This window comes from Berghia stephanieae, chromosome 1 (assembly GCF_034508935.2).
Source record: "Berghia stephanieae isolate SIO BIC M18660-M18661 chromosome 1, UCSD_Bste_1.3, whole genome shotgun sequence".
Taxonomy (NCBI): domain Eukaryota; kingdom Metazoa; phylum Mollusca; class Gastropoda; order Nudibranchia; family Aeolidiidae; genus Berghia; species Berghia stephanieae.
The window spans coordinates 19,294,229-19,315,569 of NC_088360.1; the positions used below are offsets into that span (position 1 = coordinate 19,294,229).

Here is a 21,341-nt window from a genome sequence, read left to right on the forward strand (position 1 = left end):
ATTTTCGTGATTTTTTTGACTGGCTCATGTAGGGATTTTTTAGCCTTTAACCAAGTAAGACCATGTAAACTTTCTCCACCAAAGAATCGATGCATACATTGATTAAAATGACATATTTTACATTTTTTCAGCCCCTTGCTTGACTGCCTTGTCACCCCCGATATATTTGGAACGTTTGTCCAAAACAGCAATGTCTCAAACTGGTCTTCCTTATTCAAGGCCAAGGCTGGTGTCCTTACAGATATCCTATGTGGTGTGATACACCTCCTACAAACAGTCTACTTAAACTTGCCATTCAACCCATCTTGTATAAATGAGGCAAACAGCTTGGCATCTAAACTTTTTGTACCAGATGTGATACTGAGATTAAAATGTCTCGTTACTTACAGTGAAGTTATCACAAATTTTTCACTAAATTCTCAGTCGTCAACAAATGTACATAGAAAGGATGCTTTCAATTCACATCAACATGACAATGAACCTCCCCTGGATAATGATATTCAGGCATCTCTTCCTGAAGGTAACGATTCCAACCCTGACACAGCAGATAAAACTGAATTCAATGAGTCTCATACAAATAACAAAGATTCCATACCTACTAGTGCAATACATCACACTAACTCTAATATTGTCAATTTAGACTCCAGTTCAGATCCTGTTCATTGTTTAGGTTCTCTCACAACAACATTAAAAGCTGTGAAAGTGAACTACATCCACGCCATTCGTTGTGTAAAACGTCGTCATCGTAACTGTGGCTATGGTCCCTACTATGACCATCACCATGATATCCTTGGTGTACCATTTTATGTAAGCAAGAGAACATCACATGTGGATGTTGGGGATGCCAACTATGATGAAAAGATTCTCAGTGGATACCAATCTCCCAACAGACTTGCTGTAGACACTACATCATATAAATGTATTGTAGCAGAGTTGTCCTCTTTGTTGTTAGATTGTGTTGCTGAAGCGAATTTCAAATCAGGGCATATTCATTTGTTGTCAACTATTCGATCTGTCGGGGTTTGTTGTTGCCTTCAGCCTGAGAGACTCATATCTTCCCTTGTGCCTCACTTGCTCACATTTTCTCCCGCTGTTAGGAGTTATGCTTTAGATACAATGACATCGATTCTCTTAGACCAATTTCAAGGGGCACAAGAAAGTAATAACATGGAACAGATTTTGAAGAATGCAAAAGGAGTAACAACCAATCCCAAAGGATGGGAAAAAAGTAAAGACTCCCAAAATGATGAAAGCATTGGAGCCACGCAACCCCAGACAGATGGAAACCGATGTGTTCATTGTTACCTGGAAGGATCCAGTCCACTTCTGGTTGGTCTTCCAACTGCCATGGATTCAGGCTTTTCTAGTTGTGATATAGAGGAAATGAGGAGACAGAGACTGCTAGAGAGGTGGAAATCCCTGCGACTCATTCGGAGACACATCATTTGCAAAGATGAAAGTATTGCATTAACTTGTGCTAAACACTTGATGACATTGGCTGTTCGGGGAAATAATGAAATTAAAGAGGAATTATTTTTTGGTATTTATTTGCATATTCTCCACATGAAAGTGAAAATATCCAGGAATTCTGTTTTAGTAGATTCGCAGAAACTGTCAGAGGAAGATGGGTTCATCAGTGATACTGGAAATGATGTGAAAAGCAACAAATCTTTTGACAAATCAAAAACCGGGAAAGAGAAAGACACTTCAACAATAATTGAAGACAAGGGCATCCCCATGTCTGACAGAATGCCTTTTGATCTCCTAAATCTAAGTGATTATTTTACCACTTCAGTTGACACATCTTCAGCTGATGAAGGTAGTTTTGACAACCGCATTCCCAGTTCTGTAATGCTATTGTGTGTATCTGCCTTGCCTTACGTGTTGCAGGTTGACAAAGTCATGAACATGTTTCTTACTCGAGGAGGTCTCACTAAACTGACAGATTTGCTGGAGTATGGCCCGTTACGTAGTCCAGTGATGAGTGTGTTTGAAGCTTTGGTTATGATCGATGAGCAGAGATTGAGGGGACAAAAATCAGGAAGTAAATCTTTGTATGAAGGGGGTGGGGTTATTCAAACATTCATCGACACTCTTGCTAAAAGGACTTACAATGTTACAACTACTCTTCAACAACTCAGCATACAAACGACTGACGATAGCAATCCTCCTCCATCACCACCTCCATCAGCTCTTGATAGCAATATTCTTTGCCTTTTGAAAAGTTCAGAAAATGATGATGAATCTTCAAATACTCCATTGTATGATTCTGGTCAGCAAACAACCAACACCCAAACAAATGCTAAGGCGGGCTTACATTGGGAGCCCATTCAAAAAGACAAATTGAAAAACCCGGACACCAATCTAGTTGCCAGTTTACCTGTTCTGCTAGACATGTGGAAAACTTGTGCTAAGCTTTGCATGAACAGTCGAATGTTTCGAGCCTACTACAGAGAGTCTCCCTGCATCTATGTTGTACAGGTATACCTTTCTTACTGTATTTTACTCACTCTTGATGTTAGTCTTCATCATCATCATCATCATCATCATCATCATCATCATCATCGTCATCATTATCCGTCTATGTTGTACAGGTATAACTATCTTACAGCATTTTTTACTCTTAAAGTTTGTCATCATCATCATCATCACCTTAATCCATGTCACTATCATCCATCTATGTTGTACAGGTATAACTATCTTACTGCATTTTTTACTCTTAAAGTTTGTCCTCACCATCATCTTAATCCCTGTCACAATCATCCATTTATATGATATATATATTTTTATACCTTTCTTACTGTATTTTACTCTTGATGTTAGTCTTCATTATCATCATCATCATGATCATGATCATCATCATCATGATCATCATCATCATTATCCGTCTATGTTGTACAGGTATTAGTATCTTACTGCATTTTTAAACTCTTATTGTTCATCATCACCATCGTCATCATTACACAAGTGCATGAATCTGTATATATCGTGACATATTTCCAGGAAACGCTAATATTAGCCTTGGGTCTTCTGGGCAATTTGACCGATCCCAGTCATTGTTCTGGTGACAAGTGTGGCTCAGGACGTTGTAATGGTCGCCAGTCTGTGACGCCTACCAGCTCCATGGTGGATGATTGCACCGTTGTTTTCTGTCACCAGAACAAATTGGAGTTCATCGAGGCTGTCATGATGGTGTCTTTCTCTTGCCATACAATATCCCCGTCTCAAAAGGTTGGATTTGAGATAATTCAATATTTTATTTCTTATTCTTTTAAAAATGTTGAATTTGGCAATATTGATATTACTATGAAACATTGGCTTACAAATATCATTTGATATGTATATATTTACTCATTTGAGTTCTAAAATTAAAAAATTAAAATTGAGCTTTATATAGTGCAATATCCACTAAATGTGCTCAAAGCGCTTTACAAGGAGTCCCTGGTCAACAGCAACATTTAACATGTAGGACGGGACACGACGCCTATTAGGCGATATTACAATTTTTCGGACAAAGACAACGCTGTTAACGACCAGGTACTCATTTTGCACCTGAGTACGTTGAGAGAATGTGAGTAAAGAGCCTTTTCCAAGGACTCAACTATGCGTAGAGCACGAGGCTCGAACCCAGGACCTTCCGATCCGAAAGCGAGTGTCATACCACTAGATCATATAGCCGCACAATAAGCTGGATAAATCACAGAAAACAGAGCATGAAATAAAAGAATGAGTAGTAAGCTCTTTAAATTTGTCAAGCTATCAAGCTGTACTTTATATTGTTGGCAAAACAAACAATTATTTGCTATCATTTGAGGAGAGAGTTAATGTTTGCAGAACATTTTCCAATATTATTTTAAACAAGCATTGATAATAACAACAACACTTTGAGTGTATCTTGAGAAGGCGACCATGCACATGAAAGAATCCTTTAGTAGTTTTGTATAGAAGATGACCGACCATTCATATTAATTGATCTAAAATTGATTTTTAATGTAAACAGACATTTTGTAATGTGATTTCAATTTTGATATTCCACCAGTTTAATCATTTTTTATGTTTGATATCCTCAAAACATTGTTTCTAATTATTATTTTTTTAATGTTAAAAGTGGGTGTTTTCTCTTTCCATTAACATTTTCAAATATTCTTGGCTGTCTTGTTTTTGTAAACAAGTAATCTCAATAATGCGGGTGGTTGGATGGGAGTATCACCTTGAATCATATACCTATGATGTTCGCATGGGTGTACGATCCGATAGTGATGTCGTTTCTTCTTCTCTTACTAGCCTATCCTGCTTCTTTGGTTTGTGATTGTATTTTTGACATGGGATATTTTTTTTCTCTGTAAAACTTCTGCCTGTTTGTTCTTGGTTATTTATAATTTAGCTTATGATATCTTTAGGTTATGATTTTGATTTACATTTGTACTATTTTTGTTAGATGCTTGTTATTTTGTTTCAGCGGTCTCTCATATAACCTCAATTGTGTTGGAAGAGACCTAAAGCAACAAACAAAAAAAAATCTCAATAATTTTATTTGTAATGATGCTATCTACAGAAAGGTCAAGAAGATGAGCTGTGGCTCCGTATCAAGATGGCGTTGGAGAGTTGTATCCGATTGGAGCATGCCAGACTGTCTGCTGTCTTCCAAATGCTCCTCAATGTGGCATTGCCTCGATGCCCATCTGTACTCGAGTACTCTTATTCGCAGATTGCCTCCATGCTGGTATGCTCTTATTATTTCATTGTCTTAATTCTAGAATATCTGAGGCTATTTTGATCACACCTCATACTGATTTTACAAATCTGTTCTGTGAATATTGTTTACTTTCTAAATAGACAAAATTTATATTTATCATATTAAATTTGTCTTATTTCTCTTCACTGATATGTTGTTTTTTTTTTTTGTTTTTTTTTTTTTTTGTTTTTCAAGGGGGGGGGGGGGGGAGGGGGGTTAAGGGGGATATTTATATTTTGTCTGTTTTTTAAAAATTATTCCTGAATTATTTTGTTTTTTTTTATTTTGTCAGAATCTCCGAGAGAAAGAGGACATTTCAGACGAGGACGAGGTAGAGCACCTCCTGCAGCATGGCTATGTTGAGGATGGGGAGACCCTTTATTCAGACTATGGATATGAGGCTGATACAGAGTATACAGTAGCCTTTGATTGGAAAAAGAGTAAGTGTTTCTTTTATTCATTTCATAATACATCTAATAAACTTCTCACTCTTAAAACACCCATCTTTCTCAAGCACTCATTTTGTTTGCTTCCTGTATTGATTTTTTTTTTTTTTTTGGGGGGGGGGGGGGGGGGGGGGTGAATCTTTTTGATATTTGGATATTGGGATTTGGGTGCTTTCCTTTTTTTTTCTTCTTTTTTTTTTTTATCATTCATAGCCTCTGAATATGAGTTTTTTTGGGGATTTTTGTATAAAGTTTTCTTGGTCATTTTAAAATTTCATTTACGTTCCTGAACCTTTTTAAATATATTATGTATTGAATACCATCCCTGTGTTTCTACATTCAGGCCTGGAGGATAACTTGCAAAGGAAAAGTGTCACCAACTACGGCGTGACAACCAACCCGTGCTTTCCAGCAGCCTTTCGTCTCTTCGTGGAACTGATGGTGGCCTGTCACAGGATTGCGAATAGGGGCGTGGTTCTACACACCGTTGCTTTAAGACTGCTGCAGACATTGAGGTCCAGTCAAAGAGCTGTAAAGGCAGTGTGCTCAGAAAACTTGCTGGAAAACCTGATAAGTGGTTTTGAAGGGGTTCTCACTCACTGCCCTGCAAATGGCAAACGTAAGTATTGGATTAAATGAGATTAAATTTATGGTTTACGTATGAAATGTATAGCCACATTTTTTTTTCTCAATTTCTAATGTCAGTGGTTCAGGGTAAGTGATATTTGTAAAAAAAAAACAGTTGATTTTTATCTGGTTATCATTTCCTAAGGCATAAGCATCATAAAAGCTGTTGATTTTCATCTGGATAATCTGGAAATTGTTTAATGTGTAATCTTTGATTAAATGAACAAGTAACAAAATGCTCTTTTTCAAGGCAGAGGCTATAATAAACACGGTACTTTATTTTTTTTTTTCTGGATTCCTAATGTCAGTGGTTCAGGGTAAGTGATATTTGTAAAAAATAAACAGTTGATTTTTATTAGGTTAGCATTTCTTAAGGCATAAGCATGATAAAATCTGTATATTTTCATCTGGATAATCTGGAAATTGTTTAATGTGTAATCTTTGATTAAATGAACAAGTAACAAAATGCTCTTTTTCAAGGCAGAGGCTATAATAAACACGGTACTTTATTTTTTTTTTCTGGATTCCTAATGTCAGTGGTTCAGGGTAAGTGATATTTGTAAAAAATAAACAGTTGATTTTTATTAGGTTAGCATTTCTTAAGGCATAAGCATGATAAAATCTGTTGATTTTCATCTGGATAATCTGGAAATTGTTTAATGTGTAATCTTTGATTAAATGAACAAGTAACAAAATGCTCTTTTTCAAGGCAGAGGCTATAATAAACACGGTATCAGACCATAATTGGTTAATATGATAACTTTACGTCAATGTCACTACTTTGTAAACCCAGTTGCTGTTTTTGGAGAAAAGAAATGAGAAATCATTGTTAAGTTATTGTCAATCGCATAATTTTTTATTTGTGTGGTATATATATATTTATCAAAGAATAGCTTTATATAGGGATGCCCTTTTTTCGGCTAAAGCAGGAATACTGGCTTTTAAAAATATTTTCCAGCTGACCTTGCTCAGTATTGGTGAGTTGATTTTTTTAAAGAAGATGAGCGTATTGGTTGTTCAAAGGCAACAGTTAAGTCGAAGCTAGTTGGATATGTATTCTTTTCTATAATTTAAGGGTGATACCATTTGGTGAAGAGAAGCTTTGCATGAAATGTTTTAAGGGGTGCCTGTTTATAAGATACTTTGACACCCAATTTTACCACGATTTATATAGAATCTTTTTCTTAACTTTATTTTATCTTTATCACTTTGTGTATTATATATTATATATATATATATATATTATATATATATATATATATATATATTATATATATATATATATATATATATATAAAATAGAGAGAGAGAGAGAGAGAGAGAGAGAGAGAGAGAGAGAGAGAGAGGAGAGGAAGAGAGAGAGAGAGAGGAGAGAGAGAGAGAAAGATAAATAAGAGAGAGAGAGAGAGAGAGAGAAGAGAGAGAGAAAGAGAGAGAGAAGAGAGAGAGAGAGAGGAGAGAGAGAGAGAGAGAGAGAGAGAGAGAGAGAGAGAGCAAGAGAGATAGAGAGAGAGATATATATTATTTTTTTTTTCCCAGAATCCACACTTCAAGAAATCATCCTGTCCTTGATACAAGTCATCGCTGAGAGTCAGATTTCCCCATCAGAACTGAAGCAGTTTTTGAGACTATTTCAAAACAAATGTGAAACTACAGTGAGTCTGAAATTGTATTGTCTTGCATGCTGAATTGACTTCCTACTCCATCTTTATTCTCGTCATCTTCACCATTGTTGTCCCCCTCCTCCTCCTCCTCATCATCATCATCATCATCAATATCTTCATCAGTATCATCATCATCATCATCATCATCATCATCATCAATATCTTCATCATAACCATCAACATCATCTTTAGCAGTAATAGACGCCATTGATAATTATCTTTCAGAATTCCCTACTATCAACATGGCTGGCTGTGGTTGATAAACACCCTGTGGCTCCTAATTTTTCGGTCACATTTCCAGTGAAGACACTGATGCCAATTGATCCCTCGATATACGCACAAGATTCTGGTAATTACCAACGCTTTGAATTTTATCATGCACTTGTTTACTTGTCACCCCCCCCCCCCCCCCCCCCCAAAAAAAAAAAAAGTTGAAATTCGCAAATTTTAAGTCTCATTTTATTCTTGATATCCACCGTATACTGATTAATATATTCCTCTCTTTTCATGAATCTACTACATATTTCGTTGAATCTATTATTTCATCCTAATTCTCTTACCATAACAGCTGTTTATTTAGGTGGGGGGTGGGGCTTGCTTTTTTTCTTTTTTTTATTCTGAGAAATGTCACAACTGTCTAATTTTTACTTATTTAAACTTTATTGTCAAGCGAGGGAAATATGGTTAAAAGTCTTCAACAATGATTGATTTATTGACCAAATATGGTTTATCCAATTGCTGAAATTTCAATGCTTATAATTTGAATTTTAAGAATTTACTGTTAAATCTCTCATGACACATTGTGGTGGTGGCTCTAGTTGTGAACAATGATTTCCCGTTATATATATATATGTTCTCCCTTCCATATTACCTTTTGTTCTTGACCTAGAATAAAATTACTCTATATTGATCAGAAAAAAAAATTATGAGGATATAAAAGGTACTTTTTAAATAACATAATAATAATAATAATAATAATAATAATAATAATAATAATAATAATAATAATAATAATATAATAATAATAATAATAAATCTTTATTGTCCTAAAAAAAAGTGGCAATTCAATTTGCCATTTGGTTACACATTTATAACAATACAATATATTGACATAGACCGTAGCCATCGTTATGTTATAGCCTAATACTGAAATCAAAAAAAGGACTGGCAGTTTGACGTCATTATTTGGTTTTTGCACCGCCTAGTGAGTTGTCGTTAGTAGAGCTCATGGAAACAAGTTATTTCATTTGTTGAACTATTAAATACAACTCACGATTTGTTTTCTTTTGTGGCAAAAGAATGGTATTTTGACATAATTTTTTGGTCAGTATCAGGCCATAACTTTACGAAGGCCACCCATAGTCACACTCACACATATGCACACTAGTAACATCGTAGTCATCGTCACCAGCATCAACAACATCATCATCATCATCATCATCATCATCACCATCATCAATCATCATCATCTTATATTCCAGATGAAAACGAGAGTCCAACAGAGCAGGCTGTGTGGCACCATATGGCGATCGAATTGGATGTGCCAGTCATCACTTGGCCCCCTTACAACGCAGGTTTCAGTCTGGCCTTGTGGCTGAGTGTGGACAAGCTCAATTCTGTCCTGAAGGGACAACAAGAGATGGATGGTGACAGAGAAATAGGAATAGGTGAGTAATAGGAGCAGCCATTTGAATACACGAGATAAATTGTTGCTGAATGTTGACTATCAAGAGTGGAGATACGCTCAGTCTTATAAATTCTCTAGTTTCTCTTTTGCAATGCTCAAGAAGAATTATCTATTCTACTATGCATTTTACTTGGGCTACATCTATCATTATGTTTATGCTCTAATTTTGTACTTTGATATTTTTATTTATAAAAGTGCCTACAGTACTATGTTTGTATAAGCCATAGGTTACTCTATCCACTCTTTAATTAGTAATTAGTAATTGAGAATGCAATGAGAGTCAGTACGTTCTTTGTGTGAAATAGAAACATTTCAATTTAAGCCACTCTCATTAAAACATGAACATGTACTTTCTGGAGGTGGGGGTGGTTTTTTGTTTTGGTTTATTAATTTATTTTTTAAAAATGAAAATCAAATACCATAATTATCTATGAAACCAATGGTTTGTTTAGTTGGGGTTTTTTTTGTTCTTAAATTAGTTTTACTTTATCTTTCACTACCCCCCCCCCCCCCCCCACCCCATTTATTTTTTTTTACTACAACATTTAGACAAGGCATCCCCAATGAAAGGAGCAAACGCGAAAAAAGAACGTATCGGTACACCCCAGCCACCCATTCAGGAATGTCTTTTGGTTTTTGCCATTGGAAATAAGGAGAAAATGCTAGAGATGTGGATACATCCTAGGACTGCTGCCCTAGTCATAAGGTATAAATAGCACAAGCCCCACAGCCATAGTCAACAACTAAAACAATGATGAAAAGTACTGCAGATACAGCTTTTTAAAAAAATAGCAGTCTTGTTATATGTGTAATGGCCTGACAAAATACACTCCACGATGAAAAGAATTGAATTAGTGCAAATGTACACAGCAGTCCTTCCCAAGTAAAATGCAGTTTCAATTTTCAAAAAAATCTTCATTGGAGACAAAATGCAGGCACTTTAGGTCACCAAACCATCCTTTTTTAAAGGGTTTTAATTTAACTTCAATTTGATTACATCACAAACAAGTCAGCATGACATCCAACCCCTTTTGTCAGAGCATCACACATGTGTTGGAAGCAGATGAATAACATCCCATAAACAAGTTTACTTGTCTGTTGTCATTAAATGTTCTTTTTTGACGTTGCTGGCCTTCGAACTTTGTCAGTCCAAAAACGTTCTGCATATTTTAACCTTTTCCTTTATTGGATCTGGGTTGTAATTATTTATTTTTTCAATCATTTCACAGTATCAAGCATATATACTTTAACAGGTGTGTAAATAAAAATGGAATGTAATTAAATTTGGGATGTTTAGTAGTTATTTTTGGTTTTTAAATCCTCATCAAGCAACGTTTCATCTAATAGTACAATAATTTGTATTTAATCGGCAGATTGACAACAGGGGTAAAGGAAGTGATGGTTTTGAAAGAGACTGTTCTCAACAACATCCTCAACCCTTCTCAATGGCATCTTCTTGCAATCTCCTACATTGATGTTCTGGATGGAAGCACTTTTGTTGGGAATGTAAGTAGTCACTTGAAATCAAGTTACATAATTTTCTTTCTTTTTTCTTTTTTCTATAAAAATTCATTGACAGGTTTTTGCCAGCAATATCCATATATGACCTCATCAGGCCTGCAGCATTAAATATTAATTTCAATATCATTTTTAATTGGGTGAATGAATGAATTAATGAATAAATATGTATATCTATAATTTTATATTAATTAACTATGTGTTATTCAAGGGATTGGCCGAAGTATTAAAAATTAATCTTTCGGTCCTAGCTGAGTCAAATATAATCAATGTTTTTGTTTTTTAAAATTATCTCTTAATGGTATCGATTGAAGCAATGGCCATTTGCAATATCTTGAAGGGGAAAAGTCTTGTCATAAACTTCAATTGCAGAATTGGTTCGAAAATTATTTTTTTTAATTGTAAAAATGTTTGTAATAATATTTTTTTTTAAGTTGTATAAATCTGTTTGTATCAATATTTTCAAAATGTAAGAATGTGTTAGTAAATTTTTTTTTAAATTGTAAGAATGTGTTAGTAACAATATTTTGAATTGTAAGAATGTGTTTGTAACAATATTTTTAAATTGTAAGAATGTGTTTGTAACAATATTTTTAAATTGTAAGAATGCGTTTGTAATGATTTTAAAAACTATCTGGCCAGATGACTTTATTGATTGATGGTTGGTTGAAACGAGACGTAATCCTAGACCACCCTGCTATGATGGGACGGAAAGGTCAAATCCAGCGACCTTTTCTTTGTCTTGGAGACGCCAGGCATGGAGCTGCTAAGTGTCATACTGGTAGTTGGAACATGGGAACTCTAAGGATATTCAGAGGTTCGTTCATTTAAAAAAAGATATATTTGAATCAATTAAGTTTCATATGAAATATGAGGCATGGTGCTGCTAAGTGTCATATTGGTAGTTGGAAATTGGGAACTCTAAGGATATTCAGAGGTTCGTTCATTAAAATATATATATATATATATATATATATATATATATATATATATATATATATATATATATATATATATTGAATCGTGTTTGATACAAATATGGTACGAAAAGTGCTCGACATGTAGTAATGGAGCGAATTATTATTTAAAATATTTACCACAATGTTTGGGGCAGTCTACATCAATGTTTCAGGCTTAATTTGCCATCTTCAGGACTGAGTTGTTTTCTCAGTCCTGAAGATGGCAAATTAAGCCTGAAACATTGATGTAGACTGCCCCAAACATTGTGGTAAATATTTTAAATAATATATATATTATATATATATATATATATATATATATATATATATATATATATATATATATATATATATATATATATATATATATATATATATTTGAACCAATGAAGTTTCATAAGAAATTTATTGTTGACTATTTTATATCATTATGATACAAAGGTGCTGAAATAGATTACAATTTGAATGCTTAATCCTGCTTGTATATGTGATCAGTTGATGAACGCACTTTGACATTTGTAATAAGTCGATTATTGTATTATTATAAACCGTTTAAAGTGTTTATTGAATACTTAAATCATGGTAAAATGAAATGAATATGTTTATGTTGTGTATATCGCACGCATGAAAGAAAGAAAGGACGAGAGAGAGAGAGAGAGAGAGAGAGAGAGAGAGAGAGAGAGAGAGAGAGAGAGAGAGAGAGAGAGAGAGAGAGAGAGAGAGAGAGAGAGAGAGAGAGAGAGAGAGAGAGAGAAAATAAGTAGGAGTGAAATATCTGTTCAATGTTATAGTTATCATATAACGTTATAACAAGTGTAACTAAATCACAAATTGCCATATTTATGGACAATAAAGATCTATTATTATTATTATTATTATTATTATTATTATTATTATTATTATTATTATTATTATTATTATTATTATTATTATTATTATTATTATTATAAAAAATGACTTTTATTGTCTAATATTGTTTTGTTATTTTATTTACAAAAATAGATAAATTTCAGAATTAGTTTTTGTTATAAAATGGAGTTAAAGATAAGTGGGGGGGGGGGGGGGGGGAGTAAACAATTACTGTTTGTTTGTTTTTTTATTTTCTAGGAATTCAACTGAATCCTGACTTCTGGTTCTTCTTATATTGTTTGGGGCCTAATTTTGATGGCCTTGGCAAATGTGACTCTGGTGAACCCAATATTCAGTATGCAAGAGGTCTGCAGAAGTCTGTGGTGAATGCTGCTCATCTCTCCACGGATGTCCTCACTGGTATTGCACAGATATCCGATTTGGACCTGGCAAGGGTAATTGTTTTTGTTTTTGATTAGGTGGTCTAAAATCTAAAAGCTAGTCAAATGCTCTTCATATGAAATTTGATAATTTGTCTGTTAATAAGGGAAAACTATGCAACTTGTGAGCTACGTACGTCTTTTCAACAGTTAATATGGTCATTTAGTAAAACATTTTTTTTACATTTTACATTCTTTATATCTTTACCTTAAAATTGCTCAATATTGAAATTTACTTTCATCTAAAAGAAGGTTATTTGAATTTTGTTCAACACCATATCAAGGTGCCATATCTTCACTACACCAGTCATTTCCTAGTTCCTGACAGAAAATATAACCAAAATGAAATTTTCGTGAAGATGTTTTGGCACGGGTATACACAATTGTCTTTATAATATATAATGATAGAAAGTATGATGCTAGAAGTTTAAAGCATCACCCTCTCTTATGTCACAATGAAAAGTATTTCATTGCATTCAACTATAATAGTAACTGTCATGGTCTCAAGTGAGTAAAGAGCTACTCGACTATGCATAAAGATCTATGTAGAATGAGGCCCCAGAATTTACTAGTTACTATAAATGAAAAACAATTAACGATTTGTTTACAATGAAATAAAAATAATGATGAAATTTAATTAAAAGAGATAAACAATGATCGTGGCAGTTACAAATAGAGATATGAATATTTTACGTAACTTATGATAATATGTCAGGTTCATAAGTTTACGTTTCCAGGCAGTTGATGGGCTTGGATGATCTATTCCTCTGATAATAGGATCGGACTCGTAAAATTCCACTTCCAGGCAATTGGTAAGAAGTTATTGTGAAGTCCTTTGACAGCGGGCTTGGGTTTGATCCTTGAAGATTATACAATCAAAGTTAAAAGCTCCGGCGTCTTAATGGTGTAGATATAATATCTACAAAGTCCCAAAAGATAAAAATCTTCCAGTATATATATAGGAATAGAGCGACTGGCCGTCCGGCATAGATTGTGGAGAGAAAGTGAGTGTCGAATGTTAGACCTATCAGCTTTTATAATAAGTGGCTACGTGACAGAATGTAGAATGAAAAGTATTCACTAATTAGAAATTAATTCGAGGGAAGGCTATAAAAGGAAAGACGATCTAATATTAGAAGGTAAAGTTTATCTAAGCCTACCGAAATATAACTGGAGTGAGATGAATTCAGTTCTTAATAAAATAAAATTTAATAAGATAATTGTGAACAACCTTTACTGTGACAGTAACCATTAAAACAGGCGACAGATGTCTTTGTCTTCTATCTCCATAAACGTGTTTTCCTTTCTGCGTTGCTACCTGTCTTTGATTTGGTTTGAGAGTTGTTCCATTACAATACAGTAATGAAAACTGTGACAATTTTGGTCAGCGGGTGGTTGGATGGGAGCATCACCCTTGAATCATATACCTATGATGTTCGCATGGGTGTACGATCCGATAGTGATGTCGTTTCTTCTTCTCTTTACTAGCCTATCCTGCTTCTTTGGTTTGTGATTGTATTTTTGACAGGGGATATTTTTTTTTCTGTAAATCTTCTGCCTGTTTGTTCTTGGTTATTTATAATTTAGCTTATGATATCTTTAGGTTATGATTTTGATTTACATTTGTACTATTGTTGTTGGATTGCTTGTTTTTTTTTGTTTCAGCGGTCTCTCATATAACCTCAATTGTGTTGGAAGAGACCTAAAGCAACAAACAAACAAACAAACAAAATTTTGGTCATGTGACCTGTAAAAGAAAAAAAAAATAGTAGTCAAGCTTTATATATTGAGGGGGTTTCTCTCTCTACTTTAGCTCTACTCAAGTTTCCTGTTACTCATGCTGATTTTTTTTTTCTTTTTCTTTCAGAGCTGTCAAGTTTTAATGTACAAAGTATCAGAACCAGAACAGTATACGGCATTTGCATCCCACAACTCAAAGTCCCCGTCCCTTCAAAATGATTTAGGCCTCATCCCTTCATCTGGTAATGGCACCGACCTGCTGACACAAAAGTTGGTTCCCTTATCTCTACATATGAGAGGCAGGGTGAAAGTCAGGGCTGTGAATACTTTGGAGAGAGCCATTGAGTTGAGTGGAGGAGTGGAGACTTTTCTTTTCCTTGTAGCCAAGGTATGTTACTTTTGTTGTGTCATTATTTAAAGGAAGAGTAATGAGAGAGGAGGAGGAGGAGGGGGGGGGGGGGGGGGGGGGGGGGGGAAGTTAGCTGATAGAAGGAATAGAGAATATGAATATCTTTGAGTGTATGAGGATGCTGTTGTATTTGGGTCTATATGAATTTGTGAATGAGTGCTTAAGTGTGTATTGCAAGAGCAAGAAAGGAAATTTTAAAAAGATTATGTGGGTAACTTGCCATGATGATGAACAGAAAATGAATGATCACTTTTTTGGGTTTAAAAAAAAAATACCCTAACCTGAACGACAGAATCTAAATGAAATTTTAAAAAAAATTTTGCATATAAAATTGGAGAAAATAATAGATGGCACTAAAGGACTCTTTAAAAAGTGTCAGTTATAATTATAGATTGAGTTACTATCAAGTAATGGCTTTTAAAAAAATGATTTAAATGTAATATATTTTAAGCTGGATAGTAAATAAATGTAATTTGACATGATCATGATTTTGTGTTCATTTTTCAGGTATTTGAAGACAGCATGAGGACAGTGTCTAAAGGTGGAAGTATGGCAGAGGCAGAGAATCTCCAGACCAAAGTGACCACCCTCCTTTTCAAGCTCATCCACCGCTTCCCCACCTTAGCCCAATCTTTTCATGACATCAATGGATACTGTATGTTGGCCAAGGTCTTCACCAGCTCCAAGTGTTTGGTCAGCTACCAACTGCTGAAGGTAAGATGTTTGTTTCCTCAATAAATATTTGCATGTCATATGTCATTAAAAGCATAGAGATTTTATGTTATCACAGATTTTGGCAATAGGGAATGAGATTAGCGGAAGAGTAGCATCCCTTGATTGGACGTCACCCATATTCTGTGACGTCACCAGCGGAAAAGTTATTAGAGAGAGAACGTCATGTTGGTTGTGCGCATGCGCATGCTACTCTTCCGCTAATCTCATTCCCTATAGACTGTATGCTGAGTATATCAACAACAGGACTTGGATACTAATCAATGTATGCTGTTCGCCGTGATCCAAGACTTTGATAATGTTAATTAATTTATATTTAGAAGAACACATACTTTTTATTTTCATATTCAATTAGAATTAGATAGAATAACACATTTCACAATAACGGAATGTCTGATAGGTAAAACCTATTGTATATAAATGTCTTCTCCTAAATGTTTTGTGTTTCAAATTTGAGACATCATTATAAAGTCATGATTGAATCTTAAAGATTTGGAAAGCTGTCTGAAGACCATAGTGGTCAAATATGACTCTTACGATGTAAATTTGAAAGTTTTGAATTAGAAATAAGAAGAGAAAATTACAAACAATAAATGGTTCTAGTTTAAACTTAAAATGACACTTCGAGTTTGATACATTATCAAGACACTGTTGCTGTTCAATTTTCCTCTATTCCAACTGTGCCCCTATGCGGTCTAGTGGTATGACACTCGCTTTCGGATTGGAAGGTCCTGGGTTCGAGACGTGCTCGGCGAATAGTTGAGTCCTTGGAAAAGGCTCTTTACTCACCGTACTCGGTGTAAAATGAGTACCTGGTCGTTAACAGCGTTTTCTTTGTCCGAAAAATTGTAATATCGCCTAACAGGCGTCATGTCCCGTCCTACATGTTTAATGTTGCTGTTGACCAGGGACCCCTTGTAAAGCGCTTTGAGCACATTTAGTGGATATTGCGCTATATAAAGCTCAATTTTTAAAAAATAACTTTTATTCCGATTAGGTTCTTTTGGATGCGACCACCACAGACTCTGTGTTCAAATGTTTCCCATCATGCGCCAGTAGTCTTGTGTTACGAAACCATCCTGAATGCGTCATTCGAGACATGCAGGCATTCACCAAGATCCTGCTCAACTGGAAAGTCTGGCACAGGGCTGGAGAACGGAAGATAGCCTTGCTGTTTGGGGCCTTGGCATCTCTTGTCCATCCCAATCACCCGTACCGCTCTTTCAATTTGAAACAGATGCAGGCCGGAGATGTGATGACCATCCTTTTCAACATTTACCTGGTATAGATAGATTGAATTTATATAGATATTGTTTTGTTTTTTGTTTTTTTTAGACAAGCATAAATTGAATTTATTTAGATTGTTTTTGTTTTTTTAATTGTTTATTTTTTAAATACATGAAAAATGATATTAATTCATATGTTTCACAGGGTAACTGTAAATTAGTATATTAAATCTGGACAATATATCCACTGCTTAAGTCAATATGCCATTTTTTGAGCTGTAAATATTCATTAAATTAATTGAATTTTATGACTAATATTCTAAGTCAAAAGGAAAATCCCCACGTTTAAAAAGTTCACACTCTTTACATGAAAACAAATAATACATATTGAAGTAGTCAGATCTTTGTGTCTCATAAGGACAACTCAGGTGATTTTTATCATGAAATTATAATTTTTCAGTTTTGCATATTCTTGATAAGCAACACAGCACTAAAGCTTACTGGACAAAATATATGAGCAATATTTTTGATTTCATGATAGACATCATCAGGGATGTCTTTTCGCCATAAAGCTGTAAAACCAAAGCATCACAAAGAGCCATATATTGTTGTCGTGTACAAAGTATTGATACAAAAATAAATGTGATGACCTGTAAGTGTGGTTTTTCCTTTCCACTGATGTTTGTCATTGTTTCTGACCTTTTAGATATTTTATAAAATATTCACAATAACTTTTCATTCATCAGGAGAGAATACAAGAGGGTGAACCTTCCTTGTCAGAAGAGGTCAGCAAATCTGTAGCAGAAGTGATTAAAAATCTGCTGGGTTCCCCACCTGACCTTCACCTTCTCATGGCAGTCATGGATTTCTTACTCAAAGTTCATCCTGATCCTAGTGGATTTGTCAGCTTTGCTCTCAGCTCATTTTACTTCAAAATGTGGTGGGGTAAGTTTGATTTTATGTTACAGGCGCTGTGAATAATTATACTAGTCTTGAGAATACCCATGTATGCTTAACTAACATCATTTATCATGCTTGTTAATTGCTATTATTAATATTCCTCCGACTAATGTTGAGAAAAGTGAGTGGCGCAGGCACTAATGTGGATAATAATATGAACTGAAGTGAGTAGAAAAGTGCCAGAAGACAGAATAAAAACTTTGCAGCGATGAGGATTTGAACCCACAATCCGACTGTTACGGCAACTCCCTGGCCATGAGAGGGATGGAGCGTCCCTCTCGAGACCAGGCAGAGTTGGCGTAACAGCCTGGTCATGGGTTCGAATCCTCATCGCCACAAAGTTTTTATTCTCTATTGTCTTCTGGCAATTTTCTATTCACTTCACTTTTCTTATGTCAAGAGTCATCTTTACCCATTTGTCCCAAATACGTTTCTGATCATGGAACGACTTATCTGCTAGTATCAGACTTGGTAACAATATTGAGATATTTAACCAGTTAACTGTGGTACTCTGGAAAGACATGTCTTTAAAAATTTGACTAGAAAACTCATCCTTCAAAAATTGATCAATTTAAATGACCCTCATCTTGGCAGAAACGTTCAAACCTGGGGCTTCGTAAGGAGGGTACCATCATTTTTTATTTTTGGATATGCAAAATCGACAGTAATACCCAGTCTTGACTGAGTCAGTCAGTTTAAGTAAAGAAGAAGAAGATTATATTTCCCTAAAATATTCATATTTCTAACTTGTGATGCACTTAATTAGTATCAACGATTCTGGTTAGAAGTGTACAATTTTTTATTTCTAATAGGTTCAATGGAAACAAAATATTTTATTTATGGTAGAATTACAGATAGAAATTGGTCTCCATAACATTCATAAGTTATGAATATGTAAAGCATTTGATTATTATGTTTACAAGATTTACGAAGAGTCCTGAATACAAATGGTGACTACTTATAACTTTAAGAAGACTTGGAAATCATAAAAGTGGTCATGAAAGCAAAAGAAGGAGGAAATGAGAGGGAATGAAAAATTTAATATTTAGAAAAGAGGGAAAGAAAGAGGTAGGAATTACATTTCTTTAGCGGATAGCATTAGACGCTTCAAAAACAATAATGAAGGCAATTGTATACTCACTTTTACAAAGATTAAATGTGTGGAAATTTGCATTACAATGAAGCCTCATTTCTTCTGATAAAAATAAAAATAATTTTGAATCTCGTTTTAATGACCACTGCATTTCTAAAATATGTAACATGAAATGTAACAAATTTTATTTTATTATAATATATTACATGTAGTTAATAGAGTGATACAAGTCAAGATTACTTTCGTCCTTAACATCATAGATATTAAATTATATATGTAGTTGCTATCATGAGGATCTTCTGCTACTGGGTCGGGTTCCCAACCTCTCGTAGTGGGCAGGGGGGTACTTGCTGTGTCTTCTATCCCCCTGTATCTGTTTTCTAATTGTTTTCTGTCTTTGTCTTGGAATGAGATTACTGAGTTTTGTCCTGACCCTCTCCGGAGCCCTTGGCTGATAGGAAAATAGTTGAATGTATAGTTATAGTTTTGGGAGATTATTTTTTTTCCTTTTAAATCATCTCTCTGTTATTTACTGTTATTTTTTGTAATTTTTAACATATGATTTGTTAACATTTGAGTGTATTCCTCTTATTGGGATCTTGTGCTGTTTCTGGATGAAACTGATATTATGCTCTTGGAATCTACGTCTGTTCCCTATTTGTACCATTCCCCTTTTGTCCTAAGTCCTTTTAATTGTACACCTAGAATGTTTTTGCTATCCAATTTTCATCCTTTTTACTGGCGCTGATATGACCTAAATGTGTTGCAAGCGCCGTAAGACCTCTAAAAAAAACAAAAATGTTCTGCTAGCCACGCTTGCTGTTCTTTGTGCTATTTGGTCCTTCAAATTCTTCATAATGGTGCCTGGCTGGCTCCTTTTCAGTCCGAGGCAACGCAAACCAAGCACGATCTGTTGCCCAAAAAGGAAGGGAAATTTGAAATTGACTTAATGAACAGCAAGGGTTACAGCTGTACTTCTTTTGATAAAAGGAATGTGAGGTTATTTTGACTTAAGTTATTTTTTCTTTGTTGAACTGTTTAGGTTCAAAGCTGTCTCATCCGTAGACAAGTCTATCAAAATCAGGTTTTTAAAAATACCAATCGGCTTTCCTTTCTAAGACAGAAATAAAAGAAGATAACTATATTTATTGAGAATTAATTTGTCTTATTATTATCTCCTGGTCATAAGTGTTGAAGATGTGTGGGGCACAGAAAGTTTATTTTCCTTTGTTTTCTTCAAATGCTTTTCTCCTGCTTTTCAATTTTCATCATTAAAAAAAATTAACTGATTAAAGATGACAAAATCTAGAAAAGCTTACTTTGCACTCACTGATAAACATTTATCAGATTCATTTTCTGTCCTTTGTTTGGTTTTTCTTTCAACAGTTTAGTTGTAAATTCTTTATCATCATCAAATGGCTTAGAGTAACTTGCAACACAAAATTCTATTTTTGTTTGATACACAAATACTTTATCACTTTCTACAACAAAATTTATGCCATACTTTTGTCCCCCACATAATTTTTATGAACTTTTTTCTTTTTTATGGTAATTTTTATTAAATCACGTATCTTCATATTCAAAGGGGAGTGGGTTCTGTTTTGTGTGGCTGAAGGTTTTTTTAAAATTATTTTATTTTGTTAATTTCTTTTCTTTTTCTTTTTTTTTGTGTGTGTGTTTTTGTTTGTCATTTTTTTTTTTTAATATATCTAGTACTGGTTATATTCAATCATTGTTCACACATACCTTTACCCATTCATCTTGGTAAGTGCTTTCTGACACTTTCTATAGATGGCATGAGGCCACGAACATTAAGCTCTATAAGGCAGAAACCACCAGAACCAACACGCAGGACAGTCAGTGAGACTGGTGAGGCTGCTGTCAGTACTGCTTACATCAGCTCTTACATGGGTAAAAAGATTGGTTTCATTCCTTTTTTTTTTACTTTGATTTTTCTTTACATTTGACACCATTTCTTTTAATTGTTTACACCAAACCTGCCACCCTTTGACGCTTTTTTTCTTCCATTCAAAGATGCTTTAATACGAGTCACTTATTTACATTGCAAAATCTTACTTTCTGCACAGAGAGATATCTAGTTGAATAAGACATACATGTCAACAGTAATAATTATACATATCAATAATGATAGGTATAGACAAGAGTTGAGATGAACACTAAAAATAAAATATTAAAATAAGATAAAATTAAAATCTTCACCATGAGTTGAGATATATTTATTTAAACGTCCTTTTT

The 21,341-nt window shown here is 34.3% G+C and overlaps 2 protein-coding genes across 2 annotated transcripts in view; one reads left to right on the forward strand and one right to left on the reverse strand.

Annotated features, from left to right (window-relative positions):
• Window positions 1–21,341, reverse strand: part of LOC144970012 (cap-specific mRNA (nucleoside-2'-O-)-methyltransferase 1-like) — a 425,811-nt gene that overhangs the window by 63,559 nt on the left and 340,911 nt on the right. The gene's annotated exons all lie outside the window — the stretch shown is intronic.
• LOC144963214 (lysosomal-trafficking regulator-like) overlaps window positions 1–21,341 on the forward strand; it is a 93,486-nt gene that overhangs the window by 30,644 nt on the left and 41,501 nt on the right. Inside the window, 17 exon segments of the mRNA XM_078897079.1 lie at window positions 132–2,481; window positions 3,004–3,231; window positions 4,556–4,723; window positions 5,028–5,175; window positions 5,525–5,800; window positions 7,348–7,463; window positions 7,698–7,821; window positions 8,954–9,139; window positions 9,709–9,865; window positions 10,533–10,665; window positions 11,320–11,494; window positions 12,744–12,940; window positions 14,793–15,053; window positions 15,582–15,788; window positions 16,804–17,088; window positions 17,779–17,977; window positions 20,877–20,996. Coding sequence (XP_078753205.1) covers window positions 132–2,481; window positions 3,004–3,231; window positions 4,556–4,723; window positions 5,028–5,175; window positions 5,525–5,800; window positions 7,348–7,463; window positions 7,698–7,821; window positions 8,954–9,139; window positions 9,709–9,865; window positions 10,533–10,665; window positions 11,320–11,494; window positions 12,744–12,940; window positions 14,793–15,053; window positions 15,582–15,788; window positions 16,804–17,088; window positions 17,779–17,977; window positions 20,877–20,996 — 5,330 coding nt within the window.